This window comes from Ceratotherium simum, chromosome 30, assembly GCF_057802395.1.
Source record: "Ceratotherium simum simum isolate JZ-2026a chromosome 30, ASM5780239v1, whole genome shotgun sequence".
NCBI classification, from domain to species: domain Eukaryota; kingdom Metazoa; phylum Chordata; class Mammalia; order Perissodactyla; family Rhinocerotidae; genus Ceratotherium; species Ceratotherium simum.
This window is the reverse complement of record NC_141929.1, coordinates 293,634-314,793: the sequence shown is the minus strand read 5'-3', so window position 1 is coordinate 314,793 and position 21,160 is coordinate 293,634. Positions and strand designations below refer to the sequence as shown.

General features: G+C 43.3%; 1 protein-coding gene and 1 long non-coding RNA gene across 15 annotated transcripts in view; both read left to right on the top strand.

Annotated features, from left to right (window-relative positions):
- LOC147913067 (uncharacterized) overlaps nt 1-21,160 on the top strand; it is a 151,020-nt gene that overhangs the window by 102,227 nt on the left and 27,633 nt on the right. The gene's annotated exons all lie outside the window — the stretch shown is intronic.
- Nucleotides 1-21,160, top strand: part of LOC147913068 (ral guanine nucleotide dissociation stimulator-like) — a 66,742-nt gene that overhangs the window by 18,739 nt on the left and 26,843 nt on the right. For 3 of the 14 annotated variants that reach the window (XR_015549075.1, XM_087419688.1, XM_087419686.1), the window contains 2 exons: nt 182-251; nt 1,779-1,842. Coding sequence is in view for 5 of the 14 variants with exons in the window: in XM_087419688.1 (XP_087275814.1) it covers nt 182-231 (50 nt within the window). In the remaining 9 variants the exon portion in view is untranslated. The other 11 variants (XM_087419685.1, XM_087419682.1, XR_015549071.1 and 8 more) reach the window with 9 other exon arrangements.

The window sequence follows — 21,160 nt, the reverse complement described above, 5'->3', positions numbered from 1 at the left end:
TACCCCAGTGACCAACAGGAGAGCCCTCTCCCAGTCCCACGAGACCTTAGCGCTCAGAGGAGCCCAGTGAGAGCACTCATCCAGGAAGTTTGAATCGCCCAGGTTGTCAAAGAAAAGGATTTGCACTTAGACCCCTCACATTATCCCTAAATTTATCCTTCCTTCTTTCCCCTCCCCTCAGGGAGAGCTCTGAAAAACTTAAGGAGCGCTATAGCCAAGACGAGTCCTTGAGCAGAGAACTGATGACCAAGGTAGAGTGGAGGCTGGGGTCTGGAAAGAGAGGAGGGGCGGAGGGGGAGAGGGACTGGGTAGGCTGTGGTTTTGATAGTTTCTCACTTGAACTTTCTCTGAAACCTTCCCGTCTATCTTGTCCAGGTTAACAAGCAGAGGGATCTGTTCTGCCCATGGGCAGGTGGGGTGCCATTTTTGGGCAGGAGGCCTTGGTCATGGGACACAGTGGTGTTGGCTGGGCTGTTCCAGGAGGAGTTGCTGAGCTGGCGCCATCAGCAGGTCTCTGGCTTCCATGCACATCCATCCTGCTGGATGTAGCTTCTTCCAGGCTGTTGGGTGGTTGGGGTGGGTTTAGCCCTCAGCCTAAACCTGTCCTCAGGAAGCCAGGCCCCTGCCGCTCCTTCTATCTTCACCATGTCTCCAAGGGGAGGGCACACTGCCTACCCCAGGGATGGGCACAACAGGGGATTCCCCTGGCCCAGGTGGACAAAAAGGCTGCTCATCCTTGGGTCTGAACGGCTGGACCAGAGACAGATGTGTGTGCATTCTGGGACTCCCCACTGGACCCCTAGAGCAGTCACTCGAGTCAACCACAGGAGTCTCACCTGAGTGCCTGGTTGGCAATGACATAGGTCCCAGGTGGCTTATGAGTAGCGTCTAGGCAACTGATGGATTCTTAGTGGATCCTGCTGAAAGGACGTTAGGAGCTTCATGTAAACGGGGAAGCAAAGCGTCCTGTCACCCCCTTCCCTGTTGATCAGAGGTGGCACCTTGTGGGTCCAGTTCCTGAGTGGATAAAGAAAGAGTTCAGTGCAGGGGAATATCCTGAGTGGTTCTTTGGGGAGGAGAAGGGTTTGGCATTGCCTCAGTCCCAGCCTGGGGGTGAGACACTCCACGGGGACTGCGGCAGGCAGGAGCCACTCAACCAGACTCCCAAGACACCCCATCCTCTCCATCCACGGCTCGGCCCAGGGCCAAGCTTTGAGAGATCAGGGGACAGGACTGTTGTCAGTGGTGGGGCTGGGGGTTAGGCGAGGATGTTGGAACAGGGCCTCTGGCTGAGAGGGGCAAGTGGCCTCTCCTCTGTGGGCCCCTGAGCAACTCACTGCCCCTATTTGGCCTCTGTCTCCCCATCAGGGAAATGGAGGTATGGTGATTGTGTGGTGCAGGCCTCACGGGGGTGAAGAGGTAAGAGAGAGGTAAGGAATGTGGGAGCTTTCTGCCCGCTCCACCTGGAGGGGCGAGGGCAAGAACAATGATGACAGTCATGCGACAGTGAGTCCTCAGGAGAACCTGTGAGGTAGCTGGAGTTCTCACACTTTCCAGATGAGGAAACAGGCTCGGGGAGGCCAGGCCACAAGCCCAAGCTCATACCCAGAGTTAGAGTTGGAGCTGGGCTTGTTCTGGAATCACAAGACCTTGCAGGGTGGAGTGGCATTGGTACCAGTTGACTCGAGTCAGATGTCCAGGGTCGGAGGCCAGTGGTGCTGGGGAGAAATGGGGTGAGGGGAGTATGGCCTCACTGGCACTGTCCTCGACCCTGGCAGGAGGGGCCTTCCACGTTTGCCCCCCGGAGAGCAACCCTCAGAGAGTGCAGGAGAAGCAGCAGCAGCAGCAGCAGCAGGTGAGTGTGCCTGTGGGGGAGGGTCTCTGCGCTCCCAGCTGGAGGCCTCAAATCAAGAGGGAAGGGCCCTTCCTCCTGGTGCCACAGTGTCCGAATCCCCCAGTAGAAGTGACCAGGAGGAGGGCCTGGAAGAGCTGGTACAGGATGGGTTTGTTGTGGGGAGGGCCAGGGACCGCACACCCTGTGATTTGCCAGAAGCCAGCCCTGGGAGGTGAGGAGGAGGAGTGTGGTGTTCTTGGGGTGTGAAGGGAGGAGGAATTGAGGGGAGGCTGCTGAGGGTCCTAGGCTGCTCCCCGTGGGAACCCTTGGGTGGGCCAGGATGCTGAGGACTTTTCAGGGGTGGGTATGCAGTGGGTCGACTTGAGAGCAAAGGCTCATCCCACCTGCACCCCGATGTCACAGAGTGTCATCCCCTATCTTGGCATTTTCCTCAGTGACCTGCTGATGCTGCACCTGGCGCTGGGTGATTATCTTGAAGTGGATGAATCTGAGGACCAGGCAGGGAGGACCAGGATCCTGAGCCTTGGGATGCGAAAGCCCCCGAACTGAGCTCTGAGCTCTCAGCACTTGACACATCTCTCCTGAGAGCCTCCCAGCCGCCCCTGGGAGCTGGGGCATCAGGCCCATCTTAGGGATGAGTGAACAGAGGCTCTGCCTGAAACATCCATTCCGGTTCTCCAGGCTGGGGAAGCTCAGAGCTGCCTGATGGCACAGCTGTGTGAGGTTTTATCTGAGCTGGACTCAGCCTCTCCCTCCCATGCTGCCCATGGAGGGAGAGAGAAGTTGGGACCCCCAAGTCAGGCAACACATAAGTGGCTGAGCAGTCCCCTCTGCCTGAGGCCTCAGCCTCCAAGTCTGTCATCAGAGAGGTTTGTGCTGCCAGGTCCCTCAGCCTCACCTCCATGGCCTCCTTCTCTGGAGCCCAGAGCCCGGCCTAGTTCCAAGTCCTGTTTTCTGTGCATGCCGGGCCACCTCTGGGGACCTGGCAGTCGTGCACCATGAGAAGGGGTGGACATAGGGGGCTAGTCAGGCTAGGGGGCTCTGTCTGATGGACTCTGGCTCTCTGCCTTCCAGGGGAATGAGATCAACCTTGAGAAGAGGACTGAGGTAAGCACCTGTGGCACTCCCTGCAGGGGAGGGGAAGGAGGTGGAAATCAGAGACCCTCTGGGCAGAACAGTTTCTGGCTCCACCCCCTGTATCTTACATTGAATGGAAGAGTTTGATAACAGAGAAGTGGGAGACCCATCCAGTTGGCGCGTGGGTTGAGGGGAGGATGGCATCGAGGAAAACATCCTGGAGGAGGGGCTGATTATTCCCATTCTGAGAACAGGTAGAGCCTTGATGGAACTGGAGGGAAGGAGGGTTCCCAGGACTCGTCCCCTGCACCACTCCTCACCCCCTACAAGGCCCCTGCAGCATCCCCCACCCAGGCCCTGTCTGTATCCTCTCCTTCCCTCTGGTCCCAGGAATAATACCGAGTCATGAGGGAGATCCTGCTGCTCCAGGTCACAGCAAAGAATTATAACAAGACCCCGAGGAGTGATTTGGGGCCTGGTTCCAGGACATGGAGCTGCTCAACGAGAATGATAGGTGAGGCCGTGCAGGAGTTGGGTGAGGGCAGGGGTGGATTCTCCCTGTTGGCCAGTGCAGAGAGCCTGTCTCCGTGGCCCCCTGGTCAGCCCCAGACCTTATTGCATGACCACCCCAGGGCACCCAGACTCCAGCTGCTGAGGTTTCTTTTGACCAAATTTTAGGAACTTTTAGTTTTCTAGTTCAATCTCTGGAATTGCATCAGCTCTAAGTGGGGAAACCAATGTAAAAAGATCAAAACGTGCACGTGGAGAGGACAAGGCCCAAGGAAGATCATTTGCAAATGGACTAAAGGCAGGCAGGACTTTCCCTCCTGAGACCCTTATAGGGGCTCCGTGTTCACCCCTGACCTAGATTTGAATCCTGCTGGGATCCTTGTACAGGACTCTGAATTCCTTTTCCTGCTTGATTTGTATCCTGGAGGAAAGATTTGTGATGCAGCTTTTAAGGCTACTGCTGGGCCTTGTTACATAAACATTACTGCTCCCTGTGAACTAGGATTTTCAGCACCCCTGCCTTCCTTATGCAATTCCCTTTAGGACAGAATTTCCCTAGAAAGCCCCCAGTCTCCTCCCTGGCTTGGCCAGATGGATCCTGAGTGAGCTCTGCTTTGCCAGGATAAGGGACCATAGTCCTGGCCAGTCAGTGACCCCACATTGTCCCTTGCTGTCCAAGGTGAATTCTGAGCCCGTGTCCTTCTGAGGTCCATGGTCTTGGACAATCCCCCAGTTTAAACACTCAGTGTTGGTGTTCCAAACTCGTCCAAATGGGGCAATTGGGCCCAAGCCAATAAAGTGTGTCACCCCTGGGTGGCTGTGTTTTTTTCCCCAGTCTTGTGCTGTGGTTACATTACAACAACCTGCTGGGGTGTGAACCCTGTTTGGAGCTTTGAAAGATGAGACATGACAGGGGTGTTGGGAGGTCCAGCAGGGAATGCCACAGAATTGATGATCCGTGGACGTACATGAACACAGCCTTACCAATTAAAATACTGAAATGTTCCCCATCTGGTGGTGAATAGACATTGCTCTGAGCTCACACCGAGAACCCGTCCCATGACTAGGAGCTTTCAATGGGTTACCAAGTGGCATTTTGAACCTCTTCCCTTGGGAACACCCTGTAAGACAAGGGACAGATGAATCGCTTGGCACTTGTGAGCTATCCCCTCCTTTCTTATGGCTGCAAGTGTCACCCAGACACACAGGCTGTACTCTGCCACGGAAGCCTTCTCAGGACAGCCAGAAGCTGAGGGTGAATCCTGGTTCTCGGCATCCCAGGCCCTTCCTGACCCGGCATAGCCACCCAGGAAAGTGATTTGGTAATGGAAAGACTGGGAAGGCCGTACTTTCCCTTGAAAGAGAAAGAGAATTGCCAACTGTGAAAGCTTGATCCCTCAAATAGACAATTAAATCCCAACAAGGAGTGGGTTCTTGTCAGATTACTGACGCTGAAAAGGCCTCTTTTGATAATAGCACAATCCCCCAACTGCCATGTCCATCTTCATGAATCAAATTTCCAACACATATGGATCTAAAAAACTGAGGGAAATCTGGTATTTCCTTAGATGCAACTCTGAATTAGCATGCAACAAAGAACATAAAAATGGAGACCTAGAAGTAAATATCTAATTTGAGTACATAGACATCAAAGTGCTTTTGAAACAATATTTTGGAATCTATTGGAATATTACACAAAAAGAATAATCCACTTTAAGTAGATTTTACTGTGACTGTGAGAGGAAAAACTGAATCATCTCGTGACGTTGATAACTCGCTGCTGACTTGAAAGTACAAATAAATAATGTACTTAGTAAAGGAAAATGAGAGAACAGCATGAAAAAGGAAGATCTTTCTCTCCTCACTCAACCTCTCACCTCAGAAAGAAACCGCTGTCTATATTTTCTATGTCACACAGCAGAGTTTAATAAAAGAAACGTATTGGTATGTTTTAAAGTTTCAAGAGCTCAAAGCAAGGAAACATTAGGGACGTTGCCAAGGGACCTCACTGAGGTGCCTGCTCCATTTCCTCTGCTGTCAGGACGGCCTTCTTGACCCCTCACTTTCTCTGCCTCGATAGCAAGTCTGTCCGCCATCAGCGCTACCACCAGTCTCTCTCCTGTGCTCTTCACTGCCCTTTCCTCCTTCCTGATACATTCCTCAGTCACCAGAAGTTGTTGGCAGTGGAGCTGTGGAATGCCCAGATCAGCTCCTGGAGTCATCCCTGCCAAATCTGAAGACTGGCAGGAGTGGGCATGGCACCTGCGAGCACACCTGGCAGGGATTCACCTGTGTGACTAGGTGCAAGTTTTTGCAACACTTTGGCAAGATTGAAAGGACTTACTAGTTGTGCTGCACTGCTGCAGGCCTGGAGTCCTTGTGGTCTCTCGGGCCAGCAGACCTGGTGGGGCTGGTCCAAGGTGTCCTCCTAGAGACCCTTCATTACCAGGATGGGATGGGATTCTAGCCACCGGCCTCTTGAATATGTCACTGGACATCCTCAAAGGGATGGAGATGCTTAAACCAGGCTTTGGTTTGGACTAGTTCCCACAGTCACACTGCTTCCTCTGTGAAGACGTGACTATCATCCTTCTTTTCCTTTTACCCTACAAAAATAAATCATGAAATTGGGTCAAATGATAAAGGAAGCCTGCCTTTTTAGGACAATTATCCTGGCTGTTTTGTACTTCCACCCTCCCTCTATCCTCTGGGGATCTGACCTGTGTCCTGGGATGTCATCAGGCAGATTTGCATCAAGAACAGAAAGCTCAAGGTCAAAACTCAAGGCTACTCCAGATCATTTCTCTCCCTCCATCCTGTTAACACCCCCTCCTTGTTTGAGTGTGTTTCTATTGCCTTCTTGTCCTTGTCACTCTCAACCGCACAAGTCCTGGCACTCCCTCTCAGGACAGTCGGTCCCCAGTCCTTTACTAAATCCCAAATCCTACCATTTCTGTGTTTTCTGACTACTCATTTGCTTAATCCATTGACCACTCAGTGTTCATAGAAGTTAAATCAATAGTGACATTGTCAACCGCCCCCTGTTAGTGACTTACTCCCATATCCCAGATGTTCACATAATCCAAATGGTTATGTTCAAAGTAAATAATTCAGAAAACATATTAACCCACCACAAATTACTGATATCTAATACTTTTATTCAAACACTCATACAGTAGATACCTGTCCCTCAAGATCAGAAGTAATGCCAGATCACTGATCCTCACCTTAATTTCCTCCTACACCTATCAATCCTGGATTCCATGGACTATGATCTCAATAATTTCCTTGGAATAATAAAACATTCCTTACCACTCATTTATGTTGTAAACCTCCAAACCCAGATGATCCTGATTATCTGCCATGCCGCAGCTACTGCTGGTCTTATAACAAGCTGAAGAAAAAGCAGGAAACATGATCTTTTGGTACCACTGTAAATACAAAACCATCTGCATCAACTGGGAAGCACCCATAATGCCTGAAAACTTTGTTCTCTTTTTTTGTGTTGGGTCAATAACAAAAAGAAAAATCAATTAAAAAATGGGCAAGGGAGAAGAATAGACTTTTTCCAATGAAGACATACAAGTGGCCAATAGGTGTCTGAAAAGGTGCTCGGCATCACTAATCAGGGAATGCAAACCAAAACCACAGTAAGCTATCACTTCACACCTGTTGAGATGGCGATTATCAAAAAAACTAAAGATGGCAAATGTTGGTGAGGATGTGGAAAAAAGAAACCCTTGTGGGAATGTAAACTAGTACAGCCATTATGGAAAACAGTATGGCGCTTCCTCCAAAAATTAAAACTTGCATATGATCCAGCAATCCCACCTCTGGTATATACCCACAGGAATTGAAATCAGGGTCTCAACGAGATACCTGCACTCTAATGTTCATTGCAGCTAATTTACAATAGCCAAGACATGGAAGTAACCTGAATGTCACTGATGGATGAAAGGATAAAGAAATGTAATATTAGTCAACCTTGAAAAAAGAAGGAATTCCTGCCATTTTTGACAACATGGATGCACCTAGAAATCATTATGCAAAGTGAAATAAGGCAGACAGAGAAAGGCAAATACTCACTTATATGTGGAATCTAAAGTAGTTAAACTCATACAAGCAGAGGTTAGAATGGTGGTTGCCAGGGGCTGGGAGGATGGAGAATTTGGGAGCTGATGGTCAAAGGATACAGTTTCAGTTATCAAGATAGATAAGTTCTGGAGATGTAGGACAAGCATAGTGCCTACAGGTAACAAGACTGTATTGCATACATCCCATTTGCTAATAGAGTAGATATTAAGAGATCTTACCTCAGAATGATAGTAATAAAGGAGGTGAGAGAAAACTTTGGGAGGTGATGGATATGTTTGTGGCCTTGATGGTGGTGACAGTCTCAAGGGTGTATACTTATTTCCAAATTCATCAAGCTGTATATGGAAAAGTATGACATCATCGTTGATTCTTCTGCATCTTGAAATACGCCATGTCCTCATCACATGAGAAAATTTTGTAACTATATATGGGGACAGATGTTAACTGGACTTATTGTGCTGATCATTTCAATATATACTCAAACATTGAAGCATTACGTTGTACCCCTGAAACTAATATAATGTTGTATGTCAACTTTACCTCAATTAAAAAAACACAACAGACAAAATGATTTGAATATTGTAAATGAGTTCAGTGAATCCCTGAAACTGCCCCATTCCCATATGGGAGTTACAGGAAGCAGAGAGGATGAAGTAAGATGGAAGAAAGTTGTACAAAACAGTATTCAAATTAAAATCATTTAAGTTGCTATCAGATCCTTGTGGCAGAGTTCTGTGAGCACTGATCTTCTTTCACATTTTTCCTGGAAAAGCATACTTTCAGATCCAACCCATAATAGTTCATCATTTGCTCTAATACGAAAATCTCAACTTAATAAATAAAACCAAAAGCATCCCTTATGTATGAATAAAGTTAGTGAACTTTACAGAGAAAAGAGCATATTTGCACAATCTCAATAAAGGAAACAGAAGAACTGAATGATGATCGAGTCTCAGTCAAGCTTATCTTTGAAAGCCAGTGAAACCAGGATATCTTTTCAAGGATGTGTGTAGAGCTGTCAGCCTTGGAAGATAGAAATAGTGGCCTCCTCTGGGGCAAAGGGCAGGCTTGCTTACTGCCCAGTATAATAAAAATAACACCCCTCCCCGGCACAAAGGTCAGCAGATTTCCTGCTCATTATCAAAGATTTGAGTTCCTTAAGCTCTGTGTTCTTGCAACCTTCTGCATGTCACCTGGCCCACTGTGTATTACCCTGTAGGAAGTGGGATTTAGTGAACCAGTGCAAATGTTGATACTCTGGCCACTGCTATTGCTGTGTCATTAAGTCCTTTGTCTCTGACCCACGGGTCTCGTATCTTTTGCCAACATCTATAAGACCATTGTAGGCTGACTTATTAGCTTGCAAGTAAGGTAAAATATCATACCTTTCACGGTTCCTGACAAGCCCTTAAAGTAACTAGTACTCTTAGGAACAGAGAGCTATCCAGAACAATATGTATGGATATTCTTCATTGAAGACTTCATGCAACCAAAACTTTAATAAGTATCTCTGATCTCTTTTATTTCTACCCCAAGTAGAAGGAGAGGCACCAAACTATTACAGACCTAGGGCTTGTGCAAGCCACCTGGAGACCTAGTGACCAGAAACTTCCCATGGGGAGCAAAGACAGATGGGCATATTTCCAAAATGGACCCATATGCCTCCCTATCATCCAAAAGACAGTACATTATCTTAATTTATGATGATTTCATTCATTAAAATCTTGTGATAGGCCAAAGATGCACATCTAAGAGGAGTGAGACACATGGCAGTTGTAAGCAGATTAACACATTTGGTGAATATCAAACTCTGAAATAAAGTTAGTGTTCTAATCAATTATAAGGTACAACAAATTAAATTAGGTCAATTAAATGATATTTAATGGTATGCGTGATTATTACTCTGCAATAATGAACAAGAAACTCATGTAAATAACTATAATTGGTCTTTAAAATATGATAGTCAAGACTGTTTGAGATCAGCTGGAGAGAAGGAAGGGGAGAAATAGATAAAATTTAGCTGCTCTGAAGCCACTCTCAAGACCCCTGAATCTACATGTAACTCAGGAGATCGAGGCAGATGGCTCCCTCTGTCCATTTCTTAGCTTGTTTCCATTGATTTGATGGATTTATCCTCTAATCCGGATTCCAAGTGTGAAAGAACATCTTGGTCCTTCAAAGAAAAGAAGCCATTGAAATTTGATTTTCTTTTAGCTCGCCATCCTACAGGTTTGAGGAATAAATTATCATGTAATGATACAATGATTCCAATAGAGAATGAGCAGAAAAAAATTAACAAGAAGGTCTTGTGCCGGCCCGGTGGCTTAGCGGTTAGGTAAGCACGCTCTGCTATTGGTGGCCCGGGTTCGGATCCCGGGCACGCACTGATGCACCGCTTGTCCAGTCATGCTGAGGCTGCATCCCACATATAGCAACTAGAAGGATGTGCAACTATGACGTACAACTATCTACTGGGGCTTTGGGGGAAAAAAAAGGAGGAGGATTGGAAATAGATGTTAGCTCAGAGCCGGTCTTCCTCAGCAAAAGGAGGAGGATTAGCGTGGATGTTAACTCAGGGCTGATCTTCCTCACAAAAAAAAAAAGAAAAAAGAAGGTCTTGGTTGCATTTCATCTTTTGCAAATAAGCAGGATATTTTATGCTCTGTTCCTTTCACTACTCTAAACAACTTTTAAAGAATATGGTACATCTGACTATCCCTAGTAGTGTTTATCCTGGAACCTTGCCGGAATCCAAAGCAGAGATGTTAAAGCTGATGGGTTTCAAATGCTGCCCAAGTGCTGTGGACCTTGAACATCCCTCTCCCACAGCTGGACCACCAGTCTCTTCCTGAGGGATCAGAGTCGTCACCTGTGTCCCTGAGAGACTGGCCCTCAGGCCTGAGCTGAGATTAGTCTATCAATCTAAATGGCAAAATGCTTAGGCTATTCTCATCTTAAGGATGCTGTTTCAGAGGCCTCTGCACTGGAATGTGTTGGTGAAAATGTTCTACTAGACTTGCGTGGGAATTGGGTTGTTCTCCTCTGCTCTTGGCGGATCCTGGGAAAACCAATGATTAACCTCACAGATGCCTCAACTTCCACATCTGCGAAAAAGGCAAGCAACAGCCACTGTTACCACCCTGCAAAGCTCTTAAATTGCACTTGCAAGAGGGGTCACAAGGGCGAATTTCTTCCAGAAGCTGATGAAATGATGGCACTTTGGCTGGAGAAGGCAGAGGGCAGCAGGCAGAGGAAAGTTTCTGGGATGTCAAACCAGTTCCCATAAGCACTTTAGAGAAGCACCTGGCCCTGGACTAGGTAGGAGGCTGTGGAAAGACCCACAGGCATGCAGGTGGGAGGAGGAATCAAGCAACGGAGGGAGGTGGTGTGGAATAGGCGTGAGTCCGGCTTCAATTTTGGACAAAAGCAGTTGCACGATGCAGGCCTGCGGCTGCCCATGCAGCCGCCACACCCTCCTAACTCCTTGGTCCCTCTCGTCCTGTCACATCCCTCTGGGACTCAGTCCACGTGGAGCAGGTGCAGGACCAGAGTCCACAGCCAATGGCGGTTTGGCCCTTGGCCAAGAGCACACTGCCTTGCTTCTCCCCTCAGGGCTAGGCACCGCCCCGTGCCCAGAGCATCCTGGGAGTTGTAGCCCTGTACTCCTGCAAGCTCCCAGCCAGGAGCGGTTGAGAGACAAAAGCTCCCAGCATGCACAGCAAGGGGCCCCAACTCCCTCCTTGTCCCTCCACCCCTGGGCCCCACTCCTCTCCTTGTCCACCCCACCCTCTATCCTGCCTCTTCTCTCTACCACGCCCACACTCCATGCCCTGCCCACCACCCGGAGTATGCACAGCGTTGTTGGGCTGCATCCCTTGAGGCCGGTACTCAGGTAGGGATGGGGCTCACCAGCCTGGCTCTTGCTGAGGATGCTTGCAGCCCTCCTTGAAGCTCCCTGGCCAGTATTTGAAATGTAAATTCAATATCTAAAATGGAAATACTGGGTGACTGGGATCCTGGAATTTGCCTTTTCAAGACCGCTTGTCCTACTATCCCCTCCATCCCTCCAGGCTGCCATGATCCTCCCTTTGGACTCCATGGTCAGGGTCGCTGCAGAGATCCTCCCTTTGGACCCCGCCTGCCTGAAGGGCCTCTACCTTGGTCAGGCATCTTAGAAGGACTGCCATGAGCCATGTCATAAAAAGGAGAAAACATCACAGTGGACAGCCCCAATTCTTGCATATACAGACGGGAAACTAAAGTGCACTGGTAAGTGACCCCTAAGCCACTTCAGGGGACCACACGCATGTCCCTCCTCTGATGCTGCACACAGGCTTGTTCACTGGACTTCCTTATACTGGTGTGGACCTCTTGGCCTCATTAACACAGGCAACAACACCGAAACTTCCCGTTGGTCCTTCTCACAATGTCAGGGAAGTTTGTGCAGGAAGGTAATATGCAATTTCTGCTCTACTATAGGGCTGGCTCCTTGGGAACCAGTTTTAATATCCCTTTTTAAATATACCCTCAGAATCACAAAATAATTAAGCAAAATAATTTGTTGCTCTTGGGGGTTATAGCGATAATTCTCTTGAGTCGTTTTTCCACTTAGCTTCTTTGATTGACTCCAAATACTACAGCACCACACCCTTCTAGACTGGTGGATGCACAGCTCCACTTCTTTGCAGGGAGGACGCACAACAGCAGAATATCCGTGGCCCAACTTTCTGGAGTATCAGTATTACTACAAGATTTGGAAGAAGCAAAGTTAGGTCATTTCCAAGGTAAGGAATTAAAAACTTAAAACTAAGATGAGGTGGGAAAGTCATATACCATTAATAGTTGTCAGTAATCTGTGCCTAAAATGTCAGACTTTCTCTGAGAAAGAACTCTGAGACTCTATTTCCCATTGTTTTAAATAGGAAAAATTAGAAGGCATAGCAAATCTATCAAAAAATCCTACCAATTTCCTAAGTCACGATATGGCACCTAGACATAAGTTATGAACATCGTTGCTCCTCGTTTTGTTCCTCATTCAACCCAGTCCCACAATTCTTGAGTGATTGCTGTGAAGACGGCACTGTGCTAGATGTCAAGGCCTTGGTGAGCATCATTGTGGGGGTGGACATTGCTGGAAAAAGATTGCGTCATAAAAACTCAAAGCCATGCCACTTGCCAAATTGAGGCAAAAATGGAAAGACTCAGCGGGCCAAGCAAGGGTGAGGGCATTAATAGATACTTGGGAGTATTAAAATCCATCTGATGGTGTCATGAGTGAATGTGTTCCACTTTAAAACAAAACACTGCTGTTATTCTCAGATACTGAGTTAGTATCTTTGTGCAAATATTCAGGATTTAAAGTGTTTACTGATGTATAACATTCGTACAGAAATATATGCAGAAGTCATCCGTGTAAACCTCAAAGAATTATTACAAAGTGAACACACTTGTGTGACCAAGAATTAGCACCAGCTTCATTCAGGCCCCGACAATCCCTTTCTCCCTCCTTCCTCCCCAAAGGTAACCAATATCTTACCAGCAAACACTGTATATTGAGTTTGTCTTCTTATACAAGTGTTTTATTACAGGACAATTTAAACAATATACAAAATAAACAAAATAGCATAGTAGGCCCATCACCCAACTTCAACAACTACTAATCATCTGCCATTTTTGTTTTATCCACACTTCCTCCCATTCCCACCTCACTTTATTATTCTTTTAGTCCTTTTTGTGTGTGGGGGGGGTAAGATGTACGCACACTGAAAGGCACAAATCTCAATCGTACAGTTTTGGCAAATAAACATGCCCATATAACCTTCACCCCTTTAAGAATAAAGTATTTCCATCACCCCCAGAAAACTCCTTCCTGTTCCTTCCCAGGCAATTTTTTCCTTCCCCCGAGGCAATCACTGCTCTGGATTTTTCACCATAGGTTCATCTTGGCTGAAATCCTCCCACGTGTATTGTTTTCTGTCCAGCTTGCCTCCCTCGGCACGAGGTTGATGAGTCTCTCCCAGCAAGTGTGTGTCAGCGTTTGCTCCTTGGCATGGTTGAGGGCGTTCTGCTCTGTGGTTGCCCTACAATGCTCTCATCTTCCTCCAGGGGACGTGCAGGTCATCTCCTGCGAACATTCTTCTACAAACGCTTTTTGTATGCTGTTTGATTCCTTTATTAGCATTTAAGTGACACACCTTTGCATTTTTTAGTGGTTGGTCCAGATTACAATATTCATCTTTAACATATCACAGCCTACCTAGACCTAATAGTGCACCAGTTTAATCAATGTAAAATATGGAAGCCTTGCTACAGAACAGTTCCATTTACATCTGTCTGTCCTTTGCGCTATTGTTGTCATAAATTTTACATATACCCATGTTATAAATCCCACAATACAGTGTTATGATTTTTCTTTAAATAGTCATAGGTCTTTTAAAGAAATTAAGAGAAAAATGTTAAGTATTGGGAGGGAAATGCTTTGAGGATCTGCAAAGGTACTGTTTCTTCTTTAAGTTTCACTCACAGTTTTTGCATTCATCAGTCAGTCTTGCCCACAGTAATTATTACTGTGGTGTTCTAGTGGCGATTTTCTATTTCATGCTATCCAGCCGCGTTTATTATTTGGAATTCTGTGAGGAATATTCCCCCCTCCCTCTCCCTGCCTTCTTCCTGTCTTTCTCTCTTTCTCTCTTTCTTCCCCCCCTTTTTTTCTTTCTTCCTTTCTTATTTAATCTTCTTTATATCAGTATAGACTCATGGATATTTATTTTATTCTCTGGGTAATAATCCAATGCTACCATTATTTATTTTGTTGCTCCCAGTTTTCCAGCTTAAGCCGTTGGGAAGTCTTTAAGATTGATTCCTTTTGACACATCTCATCATTTTCTGTGTTTTTTTGAAAGCACTTTCCTACTTTCTGTCACTACAAGAAGCGCCAGCCTCATATTCTATTTCCCATCCCCAGATCTAGAATTAGCCATTTCTCCAAGAAAACCTGGTTCTTTTTATTGGAGAATGATATTTAGAAACCAAGATCTGGGAGCTAGGTGTGCTCATCGATACTAGGGTGTCACTGCTTCTAGACCCTCTCAGCAGAGCTTGGGAATGTATGTATGACTATAAACTCAGGTATACACATCTACCTATCGATATATCAATCTATCAATCTATCTATCTATCTGGATAGATATATTAAAAGAGACGTGGATTCCTACTGATACTTCCAACTCCAATCCAGCACCACAGAGTTTATTCCAGCATTCCCCTTTTGTTTATTTGTAACTTCTTTCACCGACAGTGAGAAACTATTACCTACAATATATTTACTAATGTGTCATTAGTTTCAGAATTGCTAATCCATACCCTTATGAAAAACAAATTTACCACCTAGAGTACAGTGTTTTTGTACAGTACTTTAGTTTTACAGTATCCCATCAAAACACTGTCTTTCAAAGTTACTTAGGTCAGGACATTTCATCCCCACCCCTTCTGTGTGGTTATGTCACATGCTTGTAATAAAGTGAGATTCATTTGTCACTGCATTCCATCTGAGTTCCCCAGCATCCTGATTGATTTTTAAAATTTGCAGAGTAAAATTCACTCTATGCGGTGTACAGTTATATGGGTTTTGACAACTTTATGGTCATGTATCCACATCCACGGTACCACACAGAGCTGTTCCTTTCACTCCCAAAATTCTCTCATACTGTCTCTTTGTAGTCAACCCCTTCCCCCACTCCATCCCTTGGCAACCACTGTTCATTTTCCATCCCTGTAATGCTGCCTTTTCTAGAAAGTCATATAAATGGAATCATATACTATATTGCCTTTTGAATCTGGCTTCCTTCACTTAGAGAAATGCATCCAAGATTCATCCATGTTGTTGTGTGAATCAAGAGTTTATCCTTTTTATTGTCAAGTGGATTCTAATGTACTGACGCACCAGTTTCTTTCTCCATTCACCTGATGAAGGACATTTAGTTTGTTGCCAGCTTTTCGCAATTATGAATAAAATGGCTATGAAGATTCATGCAAAGATTTTTGTTTAAACATTAGTTTTCAATTTGCTTCAGTAAATCTCTAGGAGTGGGATATCTGAGTCATATAATAAGTGTATGTTTAACTTTATAAGAACCTGCTAAACTGTTTTCCGAATGCAACTATCATGTTGCATTCCCAGTTCTAGTTGCTCCTAGTCCTCACCAGCACTTGGTATTTGCAATTTTATTTTTTATTTTAGCCACCTAATAGGTGTGCGGTCTCTTATTGTGGCTTCTGCTTCCTTTTTGAAAGTGAGTTCCACTAAATATAGAATCCTGTGTTGACTTTTGGGTTTTCTTTCTGCACTTGAGAAATGTCATTTTGTTGTTGATTTGTCTCTTTTGTTTTTGATAATATATCATCCATCATTCACATTATTTCTCCCTGTATGTAATGTCTTCCCCTGTACATATGCATTTCCCCGACTGCTTTCAAGATTTTCTTTTTATCTTTGGATTTTAGCAGCTTGACTATCCTGTGCCTAGGTATGGTTTTAGTTTGTATTTTATTTTGTGGGTTTCCTTTCTTGGATCTAAAATTTTAGATTTTTCACCAAATTTTGTAAGTTTTATGCTATTATTTATTGATTTGCCTTTCTGCCTCATTTAATTTTTTGTCTCTCCCCTCTCTGATGGGAATCACTCATCTCACAGATCTTAAGGCTCTCTTCATTTTTCTTCAAAACTTTTACATTCTTTTCTTCAGACTGGATAATTTCTATTGCTCTATCTTCATGTTTCTTCTACTGTTTCGAATCTACCTGTAAACTCAAAAATATTTTCTGTATTTCATCTTCCTATTTGGTTCTTTTTTGTAATTTCCATTTCTCTATTCAGTTTCTACATCTGTTCATTCATTATGAGAATATTTTTCTTTACCACCATGATCATCTTTATAAAAGCTGCTTTCTCATTCTTGTCTGCTAATTGCAACACCTTGGGAATAGTTTCTACTGTCCACTTTTGGTCGTATATGGATTATATTTTCCTATTTCTTCAAATCTCATGATTTTTTAAATTATGTACTGGAAATGATGGATGATAGTTATAGAGCCTCTGGATTCTATTTTATCCCTTTGAAGAGTGTTATTATTTTTCTAACAGGGTGTTAACTTGGCTGGACTGAAACTGCAATCCTCTCTCCTTTACAGTGGGCATAGCTGCAATCCTCATTCAGTTCTTTCATCTTCCAACTGCTGTTTTTACACTACACCCTCTGGGGTCTACCCTACATGTGTGTTGTCCAAAGATCTGCCAATTTGCTGTGTGTGGGGGGCAGACTTTCATACATATTTTAAGATTTTCCTCTTTGTGGTTCCCTCCCTTCCAGAATTTCTCTCCTAACTTTCCAGCTGCTCTGCCAGCCCCAAAATACATCCTCTAACATTACAAGTAATACTGTAGTTTTTCCCCTGTCTGGGCCATGTACAGATTTTAGAATGCTTTGAGGCAAAGACTCAAGCTTGCAAATATCTCCTGGTAAAATTCCCATGATTCAAGGGAAGACTTCCCCTCAGTTCTGCTTGCCTTTGGAAGAGATTTATGCGTACACACATATACACATTTATTATATGTGTATTACATATAGATACGTGATTCTATATAAATATATATAATATTTCATGCAGATTTTATCATTGTTATCTGTGAGAGTGTTAGTTCAACAAGCTACTCCACTAGTACTGGAAGCTAGACCTTGGTTTTGTTTCTTTTTTGTATTTTATATAAATGGAATTATAAAATGTATAGCCTTTTGAATATAATTTCTTTTATGCAGCGTTATGGTTGTGATATTCATCCATGTTATTGCATGTAGCTAGTGTTTGTTCATTTGTTGAAAATAATTAATGTTGTTAAATGGTCATAAAATATGCATAACATGAAATTGACCACTTTATCCATTTTTAAGTGTACAGTTCAGTGACATTCAGTACATTCACATTATTGTGTAGTGATAACCTCCAACCATCCACAGATCTATTTTCACCTTGCACTGAAACTCTGTAGCCATTAAGCAACAACTCCCTGTTGTCCCTCCCTCTTGCCCCTGGAAACCACCATTTTCTTTTCTATTCCTATGAATTTGACTAATCTAAGTACCTTATATGAGTGGAATCATACAGTATTTTTCCTTTTGTGTCTGGCTTTACTTCACTTAGCATAAAGTCCTCAAGGTTCATCCATGTCATAGAATGTGTCAGAATGCCTTCCTTTTTAAGAGTGAATGGTATTCCACTGTGTGTATACACCACATATTTTTGTCAACTCATCCGTTTATGGACACCTGGCCTGCTTCCAGCTTCTGCTTATTTTGAATAACGCTGTTAAGAACACTGGTGTATGTATATGTCTTTATATATGTGTTCAGTTCTTTTGGGTTTATACCCATATATGGTGTTCTGAGATTCATTTTTTCACATGTGGGAGGGTTCCCCACACCTCCAACAAGCAATTCTTGGAATGCCAGCTGGTCATTAGATAATTCAACTCAATTTGATACTGTCAACCCAGAGATACATCCGATTCCACAGGTTGAGGTCTCAGTCCTATAAGACTGCACACCCACCCACCTCACCTCAACTTCAGATGCCAGTTACAAGCCCAAGCTGTTACCTGTACTTCTGACTGAATGACTGTAAACCAGAGAGTCCCACAACCTCCTCCTTGGGTTTGATTAATTTGCTAGAGTGGTTCACAAAACTCAGAGAAACATTTACTAGATCACCAGTTTATTATAAAAGGATAGAACTCAAGACCAGCCTGATGGAAGTGGTGCATACGGAAAGGTATGGAGGAGGGGCACAGAGCTTTCATGCCATCTCCAGATGCACCACTCTCCAGGCACTCCTTGTCATGGCCAATCTGGAAGCTCTCTGAACCTCATTCTATTGGGATTTTTATGGAGGCTCCCTCACGTAGGCATGATCAATTATTAACTCAGTTTCTAGCCCCTCTCCCCTCTCTCGAGGATAAGGGGTAGGACTAAAAATTCCAAGCTTCTAATCGGGGCTTGGTCTTTCTGGTGACCAGCACCCATCCAGGAGCCATCCAGGAGCCCACCCGAGTTGCCTCAATAGAACAAATGATTCTCCTAGTGTTCTTATCACTTAGGAAATTACAAGGGTTTTAGGAGCTCTGTGTCAGGGATGGGGCCAAAGACAAATATTAGAACAAGAGATGCTCCTAGTGTTCTTATCATTTAGGAAATTACAAGGGTTTTAGGAGCTCTGTGCCAGGAACTGGAGGCAGAGATCCATACATATATTTTCTATTATTTCAGAACCCATAGGTAGAATTTCTAGATCATATGGTAATTCTATTTTTAATTTTTGAAGGAACTGTCATACTGTTTTCCACAGTTTGTATTCTCACCATCCAAGCACAAGGGTCCCAATTTTTCAACATCCTTGCCAACACTTGTTATTTTCTGATTTTGTGATGGTAAAACTATCCTAATGTGTGTGAAGAGGTATCTCCCAATGTGGTTTTATTTTGCATTTTCCTGATACTTAGTGATGTTGAGCATCTTTTCACGTGTTTACTGGCCATTTTATATCTTTGGAGAAATGTCTATTCAAGTCCTTTGTGCATTTATAAATTGGGTTTTTTTTATTGTTGAGTTGTGGGAGTTCTTTATATATTCTAGATATTAATCCCTTATCAGATATGTGATTTGCATATATTTTCAACTATTCTGTGGGTTGCCTTTTTACTTTGTTAATAGTATCTTGTGATACAGAAAACTTTTGTATTTTGATGAAGTCCAATTTGTTGGGTTTTTTTGTTGCTTATGTCTTTGGTGTCATATTAAAGAAATCATTGTTGGCAATGGCATTTGGACAATGACACGCAGGTTTTACCCTGTCTTTTCTTCTAAGGATTTTATAGCTTCAACTCTAACATTAGATCTTTGATCCATTTTGAGTTAATTTTTGTATATGGTGCAAGGTAATGGTCCAATCTCATTCTTTTGCATGTGGTCATCTAGTTTTCCCAGCACTATTTGTTGAAAAACATATCCTTTCTCCAATGAATGGTCTTTGCACCCTTGTCAAAAATCATTTGACCATATATGCAAAGGTTTCTTTCTGGGCTCTCTATACTATTTCATTAGTATGTTGTGTGTATTTATGCCAGTACCACACTGTTTTGATTACTTAGTAGTAAGTTTTGAAATCAGGAAGTGTGACTTCTCTAACTTTGTTCTTCTTTTTCTACATTGTTTTGGCTATTTAGGGTCCCTTGAGAGTCCATATGAATTTTAGGATAGATTTTTCTATTTTTGCAAAAAACATCATTGGAATTTTTACCTCCTTGAGTAAGTTGATTCTTAAGTATTTTACTCTTTTTGATGATATTGTAAATAAAAATGTAAAGTTTGTAAATTTCTTTTTCAGATTACTTATTATTAATGTATAGAAGAACAACTAATTTTTGCATGTTGATTTTGTGTCCCACTGCTCTGCAGAATTTATCAGTTCTAACAATTTTTTTGTGGAATTTTTAGGGGTTTCAACATATAAGATAATATTTGTAAACAAATATAATATTACTTCTTCCTTTCCAATTTGGATGCTATTGTTTTCTTTTTCGTGCCTAATTGCTTTGGCTAGAACATCTAACACCATGTTGAATAGAAGTGGTGACAGTGGTCATTCTTGCCTTTTTCCTGATCTTAGAGGAAAAGCTTTCAGTCTTTCAACTTTGAATATGATGTTCTCTGTGTATTTCTATATCTGGCTTTTATTATGTTGAAATAGCTTCCTTTTACTCTGATAGTTTTCTGGTGTTTTTAACATGAAAACATGTTTAGTTTTGTCAAGTCTTTTTCTGCATCCAATGAGATGATCATGTTTTTTTTCTTCATTCTGTTAATGTGGATTATTACATTGATTCATTTTCATATATTGAAACATCCTTGTATTCCAGGAGTAAATCCCACTTAAAAATGATGTATAATCCTTTTAATATGCTGCTGAATTTGGTTAGTTATTATTTTATTGAGTGTTTTTGTATCAATATTCATCAAAGATACTGACTTGTGGTTTTCTTTTCTCTTAGTGTCTTTGGCTTTCATATCAGGGTAGTGCTAACCCCATAGGATGACTTTAGAAGTATTCTCTCCTCTTCAACTTTTTGAAAGAGTTTGAAAAGAATTGGTGGTAGTTAATTAAAAAAAGGCTTTGGGCCCACAAATAAATTCAGCATAAAATAAATACAAATAAATATTTTTTTAAAAATGTGAAAAAGACTTTTTCTTAAAAAAAATTAAAAATTAAGCAAGTACATCCCTTATCACTTTATTTCTAAGATGATTTTTTAACCTAATAGTAAGCAGGAACAAATCGTTAAAATGACTCAAGTCTTAATTTTCTTCATTGCAAATTTTCTGACAGAAGTATATGGTGCCATCATGTATGACATCTTTTATGAAAAAATGGTCTTTTTTTGGATTTTGAGAATATTATGAATTTCCCCAGTGGCCTCTGACAATACTCTGATATGCAAAGTTATCTTTTCAACATTTATGTCTTATTATTGTCCTTACCAAATTAACAAACTCTGTCAGGTGCTAATTAATCAA